Source organism: Balaenoptera ricei, chromosome 1 (assembly GCF_028023285.1).
Source record: "Balaenoptera ricei isolate mBalRic1 chromosome 1, mBalRic1.hap2, whole genome shotgun sequence".
NCBI lineage: Eukaryota > Metazoa > Chordata > Mammalia > Artiodactyla > Balaenopteridae > Balaenoptera > Balaenoptera ricei.
In genome coordinates this window covers 105,934,116-105,949,485 of record NC_082639.1, presented here as the reverse complement: position 1 = coordinate 105,949,485, position 15,370 = coordinate 105,934,116, and the positions used below count along the sequence as shown (strand labels likewise).

At 44.3% G+C, this 15,370-nt stretch overlaps 1 protein-coding gene across 1 annotated transcript in view; it reads left to right on the top strand.

The window, feature by feature from the left end:
* Window positions 1-11,882, top strand: part of NOTCH2 (notch receptor 2) — a 180,676-nt gene extending 168,794 nt beyond the window's left edge. Inside the window, exons 27-34 of the mRNA XM_059929082.1 lie at window positions 609-751; window positions 954-1,164; window positions 1,613-1,709; window positions 3,192-3,360; window positions 3,958-4,259; window positions 5,061-5,208; window positions 6,207-6,304; window positions 7,237-11,882. Of these exons, the coding sequence (XP_059785065.1) occupies window positions 609-751; window positions 954-1,164; window positions 1,613-1,709; window positions 3,192-3,360; window positions 3,958-4,259; window positions 5,061-5,208; window positions 6,207-6,304; window positions 7,237-8,625 (2,557 nt within the window). The 3' untranslated portion in view covers window positions 8,626-11,882. The remainder of the gene's footprint in view (window positions 1-608; window positions 752-953; window positions 1,165-1,612; window positions 1,710-3,191; window positions 3,361-3,957; window positions 4,260-5,060; window positions 5,209-6,206; window positions 6,305-7,236) is intronic.
* Window positions 11,883-15,370: the final 3,488 nt, after the last annotated feature.

The window sequence follows — 15,370 nt, the reverse complement described above, 5'->3', positions numbered from 1 at the left end:
CAAGTGCTAGAATCTCTAACCATTTGCCAGAGTTACCTTAAATCCCTCTAGTAATGACTCCTCTTTGTATGAATCCTGGCCTTCTTTTCAAGGCCCTCCATTTATGTCTCTTTGACGATGATGTTCTGCATATGTTCTGTCATTCACACCCCACATTGTTAGTATATCTCACAGTGTTCAACTCGATAGCTAGCTGAAGTACAGATGCAGAGACAAAGGAGAGTAAGGAACAAAAACAAGGGGCAGGGGTGTATTTTTAGAGCGGCTCTATGTACCGTTGAGTACGTTGGAACGGGTAGGAGAAGCCCACCAAAGACAGCTTCACTCCATTTTCTCACTTTGTCTCATGTTGCCTAAGTCAGAATGCTTAGACTCAGCCAAACCAAGGATAGCGAGACATCCCCCAAGTGAGAATTAGTGTTTAGGATCTAGATGGACAACATCTGAATTTCTGAGATCTTTCTGGAGGCAGCATCCAGAGGTGGAGAGGCTGAGGCTGAGGGTGAGGAAGAAGGCTCATGTCACCCTCTGTAACTCAGATTCCTGGACGACACCCTTCCGTTTTCTCACCATTTCCCTTTTACCTCTTTCCCCTCGGCTTCCCACAGCTCTCAGGTATTCCTGGAAATTGACAACCGCCAGTGTGTTCAAGATTCAGACCAGTGCTTCAAGAATACGGATGCAGCAGCAGCTCTTCTGGCGTCTCACGCCATCCAGGGGACCCTGTCGTACCCTCTTGTGTCTGTTGTCAGTGAGTAGCACTGGAATTAAGGGGAAAGTATGGGGAGAAAGGTGTCTCTTGGGGGCAGAAAGAACAGGGTATAGTTTACAATGTGCAGCTCTCTATTTCTCAGGGCTGGTGAGGTCAAAGTTGTTCTCTAAAGGAATGTAGGGGGAATATTGAGGGGTGGATGTTTTATTCATTACTTTTCCCTGTCTCTCTGCACTTTCAGGTGAATCCCTGACCCCAAAACGCACCCAGCTTATCTATCTACTTGCTGTTGCTGTTGTTATTGTCTTGTTTATTATCCTGCTGGGGGTTATCATGGCAAAACGAAAGCGTAAGCATGGCTCCCTCTGGCTGCCTGAAGGCTTCACCCTTCGCCGTGACTCCAGCAATCACAAACGTCGTGAGCCGGTGGGACAGGATGCCGTGGGGCTGAAGTAAGGGGGTCTGCCGCCAAGCTACCATTCACAGTAATAACGAGCATGGATGAGAGGAAAATCATATCTGTTGAATCATGACTTTATATTCTGAGCTCTGGCCATGCTGTGTTATTACACTTGACCATGATTCTGGATGCCTACTGAGTGACTCTAAAACAACAAGAGTCTGGATGCTTCAGTTCTGTACATATAATCACAGTGGTCCTCAGCTTCTGTGATGAGGCAGGCACACTTTTGTTGTCAGCTCTTGATTAGTGGGAAAGGAAAGGATATCTCCTCAGGCAGTGGGATGTAATATTGCCCATTTTTCCTGGGCCAAAGGCCCTGAGAGTCTGACTATAGCCATGAGAGTGTGTGATGGTAGAAAAAGTATTGAAAACTTCTATGTTCTTTTATGATATAACATCTGCTCTTATTTTACACCTTCATAATTCCGTCACATCAGAAATCTCTCAGTGCAAGTCTCAGAGGCTAACCTGATTGGTTCTGGAACAAGTGAACATTGGGTCGACGATGAAGGGCCCCAGCCAAAGAAAGCCAAGGTAAGCTAGCCATGGTAGAACCACCATTGTTATCCATTATCTGCTCGCATTTCATATTTCTGTCCTTTGGTATCTAGAGTGTCAAGAATGGGAGAAAAGGGTGATAGTCTTTACACGTTGCCCAGGCAGAGGCTATCCTAGGTTGTCTGAAAAAGCAGGAATCTTTAGGTCACTGATGACCTTGGGTTACCTATGTAAGTTTTTCAAAAGGAACTCTTTAAAAATAATAAAACAAACATGCTTCCTTCCTCAAGTGTCATGCTGATGGTACTGGAATAAGGACTACTGTGTGTAAATAGCAATTTCCTTCATGGCTAGATCTCTCCCTTATCCTCTCTGGGTACTTCTCCTTCTGGAAGGGAAGGTGGAACTAATCAGTGGAAGAGAGCCAATGACCACTGAGTTTGGAGGCTTCAGATCTTGAGCCCTGGAAACTAAAGCCGTATAGAAGTAAGGGGTACATTGGGCTGAGTCTGACATGAAAAAGGAGACCATTCACCCATAGATATACATGGCTAGGATATGCATGTATCCCAAGGATAGTCTAAATCAGCTTGAGGAAATAAATGCTTGAGGAATACAGGCATGAAGTACACCATGATGGTTAAGAACATTGCTTTAGCTATAGTCAGAACTGGATTCAAGTCCAAAACTCTGGCACATTACTTATAACCTCTTTGTATTTAATTACCTTAATCTGTAAGATAGGGAAAATAATAATAATTCTTTCCTCTATGAGTTGTTGTGAGGATTAAATACAGCACTACATGTAAATTGCCTATTACCTATTTTCTGTCACATACTAAATACTTCATAAAGGGCAGCTGGTTTTAAAATTATAATAATAATATTATTATTCAGTAAATACTTCCTGAATGCTTGCTCTGTGCTGGGCACTGGGTTAAATACGGGGTGCAAGGAGACAACCCTGAGCAAGGCTTGTTCCCTATTGTGAGGAACCTTTCAGGCAGCAGTGGGAACTGCCGTGTAGTGCCATGTAGGTACTTAACACATGCTCAGTTACGCAGAGTGAGCAGAGGGTGCCCTTTAGGACCAACAAGAGGAATTAGAGTCTACTTTCTATTTGAAGGGTAGACAGGAGTTAGTCAGACAAAGAATTGGGAGAGACCATGGCAGGCTGAAGGAACAACATAGGCAAAAGCCCAGAAGCAGGAAAATGGTGCTTTGGGGATCTATAGATGGCATGTTAGGTAGGTAATATAGGTGACGTAGTAAGGCTGAAGCCTAGAGTATGGGCTTGGGGAGGTTAGGAGAGTTGTACAGACAATGCAGGAGAGGTAGACAGGAACCACATCATGAGAGCAGTGGGAAGCCAGTGTGGATAATAATCTGGAAGGTTAGATAGGAGGACAGAGAAAACTGGGTGGGAGATTAGAAGTGATGGGAGACTCCGGACTAGCTCCTTGTCTGCAGCTCCTGCCATGGGCCAGATTGATAGGGAGAGTCGTCTTCTCCTTTCAGGCTGAAGATGAGGCTTTACTCTCAGAAGAAGATGATCCCATCGATCGACGGCCATGGACACAGCAGCACCTTGAAGCTGCAGATATCCGTAGGACGCCATCGTTGGCTCTCACTCCTCCGCAGGCAGAGCAGGAGGTGGATGTGCTGGATGTGAACGTCCGCGGCCCAGGTCAGCACCTGCAAGCCTCCCCTTTTTCATTGCGCGTGCCTGCCCCGGCTTCCACCTTATCCCTGTGTTTGTCCCACTTGGTGATATGCTCCCTTCTGCTTTCACAGATTGGAAATCAGCTCGAGGAAATGAATGTTTAAGGAACACAGGCTTGCAGAAATTATGAACTTATATGAGAAAAGAGAGAAGGATTTCACATTGCTTCACATACACCATGCTCGACAGCAAATAGGTTGATTATTTGGGATAGATTTTAGTAGGACAAAAAAATAATATTCCAAAGCAGAGGGATAGAGAATTTGTTTAGTTCGTACCTTAGTGCACATAGTTTATTAATAGTGGATATTTTTAAAAGTTGTCCAATTTAAAATAACATAGCACTTAGGAACTTGAACAGGAAAGCTTATTTAACGTAGAGAATAGCTGCTCTTTACAGAAAGGATGTTATCAAGGAAAAGTCAGTTGCCAATTACCACAAGAATCACAGAGTTTCTTCACAAAAGAATAATTTTCTTCACGTCGAACAACAATAGGGTTAATTGAACATTAATGTCCTTCCCCTCCTCGAATACTTTTTGGAATTTTCCCTTCCTCTAGATGGGTGCACCCCCCTGATGCTGGCTTCTCTCCGAGGAGGCAGCTCAGATATGAGTGATGAAGATGAAGATGCAGAGGACTCTTCTGCCAACATCATCACGGACTTGGTCTACCAGGGTGCCAGCCTCCAAGCCCAGACAGACCGGACTGGTGAGATGGCCCTGCATCTTGCAGCCCGCTACTCGAGGGCCGATGCTGCCAAGCGCCTCTTGGATGCAGGTGCAGATGCCAACGCCCAGGACAACATGGGCCGCTGCCCTCTCCATGCTGCAGTGGCAGCTGATGCCCAAGGTGTCTTCCAGGTAAAGAGTTGGTTCCTTATGGATCTAGTATATTTTCCCTTTATTAAGGCACTTAATATCCCATTACATTTGTTCAATGATTCTTTGAGAAAATAAGGCAGATGATAGAGTCCTGCTTGCTGGAAAGGAAAAGGGAAAGCAGGAAAAGGGAGGCAGGCAAACAGACTTGACTGTTTGCAGCCAGGAAATAATAGAGCCAATAGCAGAAAACACCAGTCTTCTGATTGTTAATCACTGCTTAGCTTTGTTTTGTTTCTGATGTGGCAAAATGCCTCCCAAATGAAAAGATCAGATGGGAGTGATACCTGTTATGAAGCCTCTGACTAGTGTCAGCTTCTCCCTCTAGATTTATCTGACCATATGGGCTTCCAGCTGCTCCTTGGTGGGTTTCTTGACATGAGTTCATGATGTATACCTGATGCCCTATTAGTCTACCCTCATGAGGAAATTGGAAGCATGCTGTATCATCTTAACCTATACACCATAATTGAGGTTGTGGTATTTTCCCACATCCCTCTTCTTTCTTTAGAAAGTAGAAGTACATTAGTTTACATAGCCATTGTAAAGGTTGAGCACCTATTTGTTTGTATTTTTGTTCATCCATTTATTCCTTCATTCATTCATTCAACAAATATTTATTGACTGACCATGGTAGAACCATGGGCACAAAGATAACAAGACATTCCCTGTCCTCCAGGGACTTACAGTGTAGCCTCAGCTCTGATGCTGTTATTTCTTATCTTAGCTTCATTATTTTTTGTATCCAGGTGACTCTCTTTTCTGTACTTTCTCGTGTTCTAGATACTGATCCGCAACCGAGTAACTGATCTAGATGCCAGGATGAATGATGGCACTACACCCCTGATCCTGGCTGCCCGCCTAGCTGTGGAGGGAATGGTGGCAGAGTTGATCAACTGCCAAGCAGATGTGAATGCAGTGGACGACCACGGTAGGGATGAGAAGCAGGGATTCAGATTCCTACCTGCAAAGCAAGTCTCTAAGGAGGAAGATTGTTGCACGATCCTTAATGAGCTGTCCCAGATCCGAATCCACTGAAGATTCATTCAGTCATTCATTCTTCCTTTTACCATATTGAGTTCAGAGATCTGAGACAGCGGGAGGTCCATAGATGAAGCTGGGAAGGGATTTTTAGTGAGGGTTCTCAGATCTCAAAGCAGGTCTATGGAAGGTTTCCCTGTGTATGTTCCCAGGCACACCACTCTTGATATAAGGATGTGAGAGCCAACTTCATTGTGGAGGTGAGGGTTGTGAGATACTCTAACTATGCATTCTGGCATGTAATAAATAAGTAGGTTATTGCCTTCAGTGTGTGACAGGGTAGATTCTGCCATGTGAGGGATGTGGTACCATAGACAGATGATCCTTTTACTTAGAGGTCTTCTGAAGGCTAGGCAGCCTGTACTGAAGTATTTCTAGAATAGGGGAAAATGAAGATAATACTTGGGTTTTTCCTATGGGCCCCCAGAGAGAACTGGCTTCCTACTGCTGTCTGAGAAGTTCAAGGTTTCCTAGTACAAGTCCTGATGCTTCCCAATAGTAGGAGTAGGACATGCCCTTCTGCTCTGTCTGCTTATAAAAATGTTTTGTTTTTTTAAAAATTTATTTTATTTTTATTTTTATTTTTGGCTGCTTTGAGTCTTTGTTGCTATGCGCGGGCTTTCTCTAGTTGCAGCGAGCGGGTGCGCGGGCTTCTCATTGCGGTGGCTTCTCTTGTTGCAGAGCACGGGCTCTAGGCGGGCGGGCTTCAGTAGTTGTGGCTCGCGGGCTCTAGAGCGCAGGCTCAGTAGTTGTGACGCACGGGCTTAGTTGCTCTGTGGCATGTGGGATCTTTCCAGACCAGGGCTCGAACCCGCGTCCCCTGTGTTGGCAGGTGGATTCTTAACTATTGCACCACCAGGGAAGCCCTAAAAATGTTTTTTCCTGCAGGAAAATCTGCTCTTCACTGGGCAGCTGCTGTGAATAATGTGGAGGCGACCCTTTTGCTGTTGAAAAATGGGGCCAACCGAGACATGCAGGACAACAAGGTACAGTCTGGGCTCTGAGCTGGAGGGCAGGCATAGCAGGGCCTCAGATTATCAGGCCTTTGCTTTTCTCCTGTAGCTCCTCTTGTGATAAGGATAGACAAAGATGGAAGCAGATTGGAACTTGGTCCAGAGAGCTGGAGTGCTTGTATTGGGCTTATCCAGGGAAGTGTCAGGATTGACCCTCTGCCTACTCAGTACTCAGTCTGCATCAGGTTCTCCTGTCAATAACTTTGGTGTAGCCTTTTCTGCCTTTCTCTTCTTTGACATTTCCCTTTCTCCTGGTCTTCGTTCTTTTCACACTCACTTCCTTTTCACTTGTTTGTTCTTATTTGTTTTCTTGATACTTTTTTCCCCCCTGTTCTTGGGCATCATGATGTTTTCCTGTTTGCTTTTCTTCCTCTGAGTTTTATGTCATGTTTCCCCTCTCTTGCTCATCTTATCTTCTCTCATTCATTTCCTCTTTTCCCTTATGTTAGTTCTTTCTCTCAGATGTTTTGTCTCTTCTTTCTTTTACTTTCCCTTATTTTTCCCAGTTCTATACATGCTTTAGGTTCTTCCCCGCATACCTTTCTTATTTCTACCTGTTATTCCTTTTAGGATCCTATTTGGATAAGCTCAGTGCTCTTTTAAGTGAATTTCTGGCTTGGGGACATGCTTTATCTCACATGTTCCCCACTAAGGAGATGTAGCACTCAATGGGGCAAAATTGGTTCTTAGGGAGGGGTAAAGTAATCTTAACTTTCTTTATGTATAAAGTACAGATATCCATTCAGTACGTAGATAGTTATACACTTTATCTGTGATATTAAAATTTCATGCAGGAAGGAAGTTAGGAAAAAATATCTAAAGGAATGATAACAAACAGATTGAGAAACACTGCTGTATTCTCAAGAGTGTTATTAAAATGTGCTCTGTATGGACCTTTTCTGTAGGAAGAGACCCCTCTGTTTCTTGCTGCCCGGGAGGGGAGCTATGAAGCAGCCAAGATCCTGTTAGACCATTTTGCCAATCGGGACATCACAGACCACATGGATCGTCTTCCCCGGGACGTGGCTCGGGACCGCATGCACCATGACATTGTGCGCCTGCTGGATGAGTACAACGTGACCCCGAGCCCTCCAGGCACCGTGCTGACTTCTGCTCTCTCACCTGTCATCTGTGGACCCAACAGATCTTTTCTCAGTCTGAAGCACACCCCGATGGGCAAGAAGTCTAGACGGCCCAATGCCAAGAGTGTTGTGCCCTCTAGCCTCCCTAACCTTGCCAAGGAGGCCAAGGATGCCAAGGGGAGTAGGAGGAAGAAGTCTCTGAGTGACAAGGGCCAGTTGTCTGAGAGCTCAGTGACTCTGTCCCCCGTCGATTCCCTAGAATCTCCCCACACATATGTTTCTGATACCACATCCTCTCCGATGATTACATCCCCCGGAATCTTACAGGCCTCACCCAACCCTGTGTTGGCCACTGCTGCCCCCCCTGCCCCAGTCCATGCACAGCATGCACTGTCTTTCTCTAACCTTCATGAGATGCAGCCCTTGGCTCACGGGGCCAGCACTGTGCTTCCCTCAGTGAGCCAGCTGCTGTCGCACCACCACATCGTTCCCCCGGGCGGTGGCGGTGCGGGGAGCTTGGGCAGGCTACATCCAGTCAGTGTCCCAGCGGACTGGGTGAACCGTGTGGAGGTCAATGAGACCCAGTACAACGAGATGTTTGGTATGGTCCTGGCTCCAGCTGAGGGCACTCACCCTGGCATAACTCCCCAGAGCAGGCCGCCTGAAGGGAAGCATTTACCTGCCCCTCGAGAGCCCCTGCCCCCCATCGTGACTTTCCAGCTAATCCCCAAAGGCAGCATTGCCCAACCAGCCGGGGCTGCCCAGCCTCCATCCAGCTGCCCTCCAGCTGTTGCAGGCACCCTGCCCACCATGTATCAGATTCCAGAAATGGCTCGTTTGCCCAGTATGGCTTTCCCCACTGCCATGATGCCCCAGCAGGATGGGCAGGTTGCTCAGACCATTCTCCCAGCCTACCATCCCTTTCCAGCCTCTGTGGGCAAGTATCCCACGCCCCCTTCACAGCATAGCTATGCTTCCTCCAATGCTGCTGAGAGAACCCCCAGTCACAGTGGTCACCTCCAGGGTGAGCACCCCTACCTGACACCATCCCCAGAGTCTCCTGACCAGTGGTCAAGTTCATCCCCCCACTCTGCTTCTGACTGGTCAGATGTGACCACCAGCCCCACTCCTGGGGGTGCTGGAGGAGGTCAGCGGGGACCTGGGGCACACATGTCTGAGCCACCACGCAGCAACATGCAGGTCTACGCATGAAACACTCTGCCTCCAGCGTAGGGACAGAACTCCTATCGTAAATGCTGCTGAGGAGCAAATGAAGGTCGTCCGGGACAGAAATGAAGAAATCTCTGGAACCAGCTTCCGGAGGCAGGGGAGAGGAGATGCTCTTATCTTGTAGATGATGCAAAGGAAGCAATTTTATTAGCTTCACTGTGTATCTGCAGGGTTTTGGGAGCAGGGGAGGGACAAGGCTCCTTGTAATCTCTTGCCCATCAAGCCCAGGTTCATGGAATTGCAAGATGAATACAAGACTTGGGACCGCGTTTCCTCTCTTCAGTGTGGGCAACAAGATTGATGCCTGTTGCAGACATTCTTGCAGCTTGGACTGTATTTCCAGCCTTGGGGGCTATTGCTATATCCATGAGAAGATTCTATAGTAGAGTCCTATTGGGAATTGTGCCCTGGAATTCTGCCGGAGTTGACCTATCTTATATTCTCATCCTTGGAAAGTCTTTTGACTTCACTTGGTGCTGTAATTGTTGCACCTCTCTGTGGCTGGAACCCCACCTGCATGTTATAGGGCAGGACCTTTGTGCTTTTAATCATTCCTGCTCTGGAAAGCACCTGCAGCCTTCTTTTCCCCTCCTATTTTCCCAGTGTTCCTAGGAGTCTCACGGGGTTTACTTTTATGGTTCTCAGCAGAAAACTTTCAAGTATGTTTCTTTAGAAAATGGACATAGTGCATTCTCCTACATAATATCATTCCTAAAAGAAGAAGGGGAACAAAATATTTCTCTTTGAACCCATTTAGGGGACCAGAACCCCCTTCAAGAGGCTGCCCCTGAATTCTCTTGCCTGCATGCAGGATTCCTACAAACCTTACCAGGAAGAAGAGTAAGAATCTGTTGTTTCTTCCATTTGTGGGCCTAGTAAGTGTGAAGGTTTATCCTTGGCAGTGTAGGTAATATGAGCCCTTAAAAAACCCAAACAGACAAAGGTTTGGAATGTTGGAATGACCAAGAGATAAGCTAACTCATGCAACGAAGGAGTGGTTACCCGCTGACCGGTCCCTGCCAAGCATTCCATTGACTGCCAGTGTGAAACACATTTGTTCCCTGATATTAGAACGCTCGGCCTGCTTCACTCACACATCCAGCAGATGAAGATCATCTTAGCTGTTGAGCCATCCCTTCCACATATCTCCAAGAAGAAAATGTCTCAAACAATATTCCCTCGCTCTTTAGAAGTGAAATTTCTTTCCTCCGCTCAAGGGCCCCCTGTGACAGTCGTCTTCCCCTAGTCAGATGACCGTAGTCTCTACTTCCTGATGTTCCTTCTGATTCCAGGCCCCTTCACCTAGCTTCCCTCCATACTGTGGGATCTGATTACTGGGGCACCCAGTAGGTTCTCACTGAACACGTGGGTTTTCTGTGTTCGAGTGTGGGAAATAGAATGTTGGCTAGTTTTCTAGGGCCTAAGCAGCCTTATAAGAAGGTTGGAAGGGGAGGAACTATGAGGTAGCCTTTGCTATTTTTTGCCTCCATTTCTTTTCCTTTCCAGCAATCATGAGATTCTCTGTTAGGGAACTAATGTGGACACTCATCAGGGACATTTTCCCTTCATAGAGTCACCTTCTAGATGATAATGGGCAATTACAGACTCACTGTCTTGTCATCCTCATGTTCGGATTGTGATTGTATCCCACCTGAGTCTGCTTCCTGTATTTGTGGTGTTGGCAACTTTTTTGACCCTCTGTCAAGTTGGACGAAGCATTCTAGCCAACACTAGAAAGAGGAGAAAAATACTTTTCTTCCTCTTCTCCCTGAGTCAGCTAACAACTGGTCCTGTCTCCACACTGTTACTTCTGCCCGGTGCTATGATGTCATGACACATGGAAAATTAGTTCTTCGGGGGACGTTTTGCAGATATTAATAGGTGGACTGCCTACTCCGTGTTGGTTTCGATAGTTTTCATTCCTGCCTTGCCTGGGAGTATTCATCAGTTCTTCCCATTTACCTGATTTATCTGTCTGTGACTTCGTATGGAAACCCTGTGTGTCTGTTCGCATGGAAGTGTACAAAGGATTTTCCCAGTCCTGCCCAAGTTCATTGAATTAAAAAAAATTTTTGTTTTTCCCTGACATAAGCAGATTGTTTGTTCATTTGTATTTTATTCTCTCACATGGCAACTCTACCAGCCCCGTTCATAGTGTGTAGTATTTTATCACTCTAAACGGTGACTCTTTATCCTTGGACCCATTTGTTGATTCACAGGTGGGGAGAACCTATCTACATGGATCACTACGGACCCCACACATCTGCACTTCTCCGTCATCCCGTTCCAGCCCCTCTTCCTCAAAGTGTCAGCCTCTGATCCAGTAGCTTGATCCCTTGTAGCCTCCTCCATCTGCAAGCACACTGTAGGCCTAACTTGCTTGTTCCTCTTTGGGTTTTGGGGAGATGAATGTGAAAGCTGCCATTACAGACAACGGGCTTCAGTGATGAGGAGGAAGACACTGCCTTTCAAGCATTTATCAATCGCTTAGATTGTAAGAACGCTTGAGTTGTATAGGACCTAGTAAAAGAGAAGGTAAGATGGAGAATCACTTTCTCACATGGGTGCTGAATTGGAGACTAAGTTTGTATGGGATACAACTTTTATGCCAGGTATAGGTCACCCTCTGTGCCCCCCACAGTCTTGTTTTATCTTTATAAATTCTTCCTTTGATTCCTCTTCTGTCTGCCTTTGGGGATATGTTTTTTATTTGTTTGTTTCTTTTATATTAAGCGTCATTTTCTGACTTACATGTTGGTGAGGGAGGGAGAGGTTTGAGGGAAAGAGAGACTGAGAGCTAAAGATTTTATGTAAGCAGTCAGCTATGATGCGCAAGTCCATTATATCATCTTATTATTAAATTTGCTAGTTCATAATTCTTGCATAAAAAAGAACCAAAGGTGTAATGTTCTGTTGGCAGGTGGTTTGGGGATTTTGGCCTTAACTAATATACTGAATGTATAATGACTGTTTGAGAGGACAAGTTTATATGCCCTGAGGCTCCCATTCATAACTGCTTGGTACTGTGGCTTCTTCCTTGTGTACATTTCTCTTAAAAGTGATACGATATCTGTTTGTATGAGAAACCCATAACCAGTAAAATGACTGCATATTCCTGACTATACATAGTAAGGAAAATGCACAATTTGTTTTTAATTTTCAAAGTTTCATTCTAAAAGTAAAGACGAAATTTATATGGAAGCATTTTTATCACAAAATAAAAAAACGTTACATGTCAAGCTCAATGGGCACTGCGGTTTTTATTTTCCATTCTTGCATCACTGGTCTTGCAATGATTTACCTTCTGATGTCATAATTTGCTGAGAGGGAAAACATTTTCATTCTGAATCCCACGGAGCCTAGCACTAGTCTTTTTTTCTTTCACCAGGCAGAGAATAAATAAATGCTTTTGAGGAGAAAGCTTCTGCCAGATAGGAAGCATCACAAGATTGAGTTACTTCTCTGTGCACTAACTGGTGACAAGTGGGCAGTGGCTCAGGACAAAGTGCCTTCCAGTGGAAATGTAGAATTTTGCTAAAGCCAGAATTGAGATTTGGGATATAACTAATAAAACCAATGCTGCTATTAACTAAACCATTAGTTTCCAATATTATTCCTCTTTAAATTTTGTATAGAGTTAAAATATACAGCTATATAATATTATTTTGCATATATAGATGTTACCAAGTTCATTCATGCATTTACTTGTCAATCAGTGAGATGTTTGAACACAAATACTTGACATTGATGGTATATATGGCATTTTAAACACAATTGGTATCATATACTGGTTATCCTGAGTGTTATAATTTTATATAAAACACATTTGAGTCCTCATGTTGGGTTTTGAAATGGTGTAAAGAGAAAATGAATTTGAGAGCTAAGGAATGTCTCGCCCAAGTCTGGTTCTCTACAGGCTGGCTTCTCAGAGCCTTTCAGATTCTGTGGCAATGAAAATTTGCTCCATGGAAACCTACTTCAGTGGATCTGGGCTGTCCATCACATCCTATTCCTGCAACTGCAAGCGTAGAAACCTAGTGCTTGATCGTGCAGGGACTATCAGGGCTTTGCTAGGCATGAAATGCAAGAAAGAAGAGCAGGACTGGAGGCCAAGGGCTGCCATATCACACAGCTGGAACAATAGACTAGGACCCCAGGCCATGGTCACACCAGGGGAGGGACTGGGCTTCCCTGTCATGCAACTAAAAGGCCCCACAGCTCAAGGAGAGGGGGTGAATTCTTTTCTCAGAATATGATAATAGACCAACCGTCTTTAATGTCTGCACACTGTGATGATGTGATGGGCAACAGGCAAACTACAAGCTTGTTACTGCCTCTGCTTCCAAGTTCTCACAATAAACACTGCCTCAGTCTTGCTGCATGATATTGAGGTCATTCACCTCATTTGGTGACAGTATTGTTTTTTTCTTTAGACTGTGCCACGCGGCTTGTGGGATCTTAGTTCCCCGACAAGGGATCAAACCTGGGCCTGCGGCAGTGAAAGCGCGGAGTCCTAACACTGGACTGCCAGGGAATTCCCTGGTGATAGTATTTTTAAAATGAAATATGAATCAGGTGCTTGCAAAAGCCCCGAAGAGAGACATGGTGCGTGTGAAGTGTGTGTGTGTGCGTGTGTGTGTGTGTGTGTGTGTGTGTGTGTAGGTGTGTGAATGTGTGTGAAACAGAGTGAATACAACTTTTCCTTCTTTTGAAACGGACCTTAAGAAAACACATTTAAAACATCTGCACCCGTCAAGTCCTGACTGCAAAGTGTGGGCAAATTCAAATAAGGATAATTCAAGAAGGGCTTATTTATCAAAACTAATTATGAAATGCGTGTGGGGTGTAGGGGAAACCTAGGGGGTAGTGCAGAAAGTCCTGATTAGCATCAGCATGTATTACCACTTCCCGGTCCAAAGGCGTGAAGGCTGGGAGAGGTTACTGGAAACTGAAAGGAGGGAGTCCTATAGAACAAGTTAACTCAAGGAGAGCTGTGACTTCTGCCAGGGGCATGGTGAGCCCCAGGCCCTCTCACTGCAAGGAAGCCAAGAAATGAACACCCTCATCTCATTCCCCACCACACTTCCACCCTGGACTTTCTATTTGCTGAAGCCAAGTCGAAGTCTGAAAATAAAGGAGTCTGTTGGAATTGAACCATTGATACAGGTCAGCTTCCTGGAGGAGAAATCTTGGTGGAGAAAGGAAGAGAGTGGATCTGGAAGGTGCAAACACAACATTATCCAAAACATTTTCCCTCCAATGATAATATTTCTAAAAAACTTCTATTGACAGCCTGCCATTGATACGTGAAGGCAGGGAAATTATGTATTAATAATCCTGACTTAACTTCTTTTCCTGATCAACTAGTGTGTTTCTTCACCACCTTGTCTTTGAGCACCCAAACTGAAGACAATATCAGCAGGAGGATGGATAAATTACGGTGCTGTCACTCTGTGGAATACTACCCAGAAATGAAAAAAATAACATGCAACAATATAAAGAGGTGTCATTGACATAATGTTGAGCAAAATAAGCCGGACACTAAAAAGTGCATTCTGTATGATTCCATTATGTAAGTCAGAAAAGCAAACAGCTGATAAATAAAGATCTGAATAGTGGGTACTTCTCGGGGAGAGGGGTCTTGACTGAGAAGACTGCAAGAAAAATCTGTTTGGAGACAGAAAATACCTTGACTTTGGTGGTGATTTCATGAATGTATACATAAAATTTCATGTAAAATTTACTTCAGATTTGTGAATTTTACTAATGTGAGTTATACTTCAATAAAATGTATCTATAATACTGACAGAAATGTATAAACACCTAATATTATAAATACTGTAGTATATAACTATGTATAATTTTATATTTTAAAATTATAATACATTAATATTTTTTCATATTTGTTTCAGATGTTCAAAAATGAGGTAATATAGGTGAGACTCCTATATCCTCTCACTAATTCCATTCCCTCCCTTCCTTCCTCCCTCCTTCCTTTTCCAGTTATTTGCTTTCATAAATTTAATTTGTGGAGATTATTTTATGCTTAACAACATTGCTATTTGCAATAGGTGATCCATGAAGCAAATATATTTTCAAATTCAGTTGTATAAATTTTGAGACCACAGAATTGCAAAATTACTTAAATGAACAAGGCAAGCCAGCTATTGGCTAGCTGGGTAGGAGTTCTGGAGTCCAGCTGGATAATCCATACCTGTCTGGGCCCTGGCTGCTATTTGGTACTACCTGGTGGCACTTAGCTGCTTCAGCATAAACATATTGGGATTGAGTCTGGGTTCTGTAATTAGACAGGGATTTGCAAGCTCCTCATTGTAAATCATCACCTGCTTCTTATGCCTATTTCAGACAATTTAGGCTAGCAAATACTGGAATGTAAGAACCCAGCTTGTGTCTTTCTGTAATGGAATTGTCTCATTTTTCTCTCTCCCTCTCCTCAATCACCCCTTTCCCTTCACTCCGGGAAAAGATTTCAGAATAAGGATCTGGCAGACGATGGTCACCAACCAGTAATCATGTTACATCAGAATCTTGTTACTATAGTTATTGCAGGATTTTACATATAAGAATTGGAAAGGAGGAAGAGAAGATATCTTCATCTGAGATTAATAAGACTATATACCTGGACAACCCAAGAAAATATACTAAAAACCTACCTTAGGTTTCAGTAAATAAAACAATGTAAAATTACTTTATACAAAAACTTTGT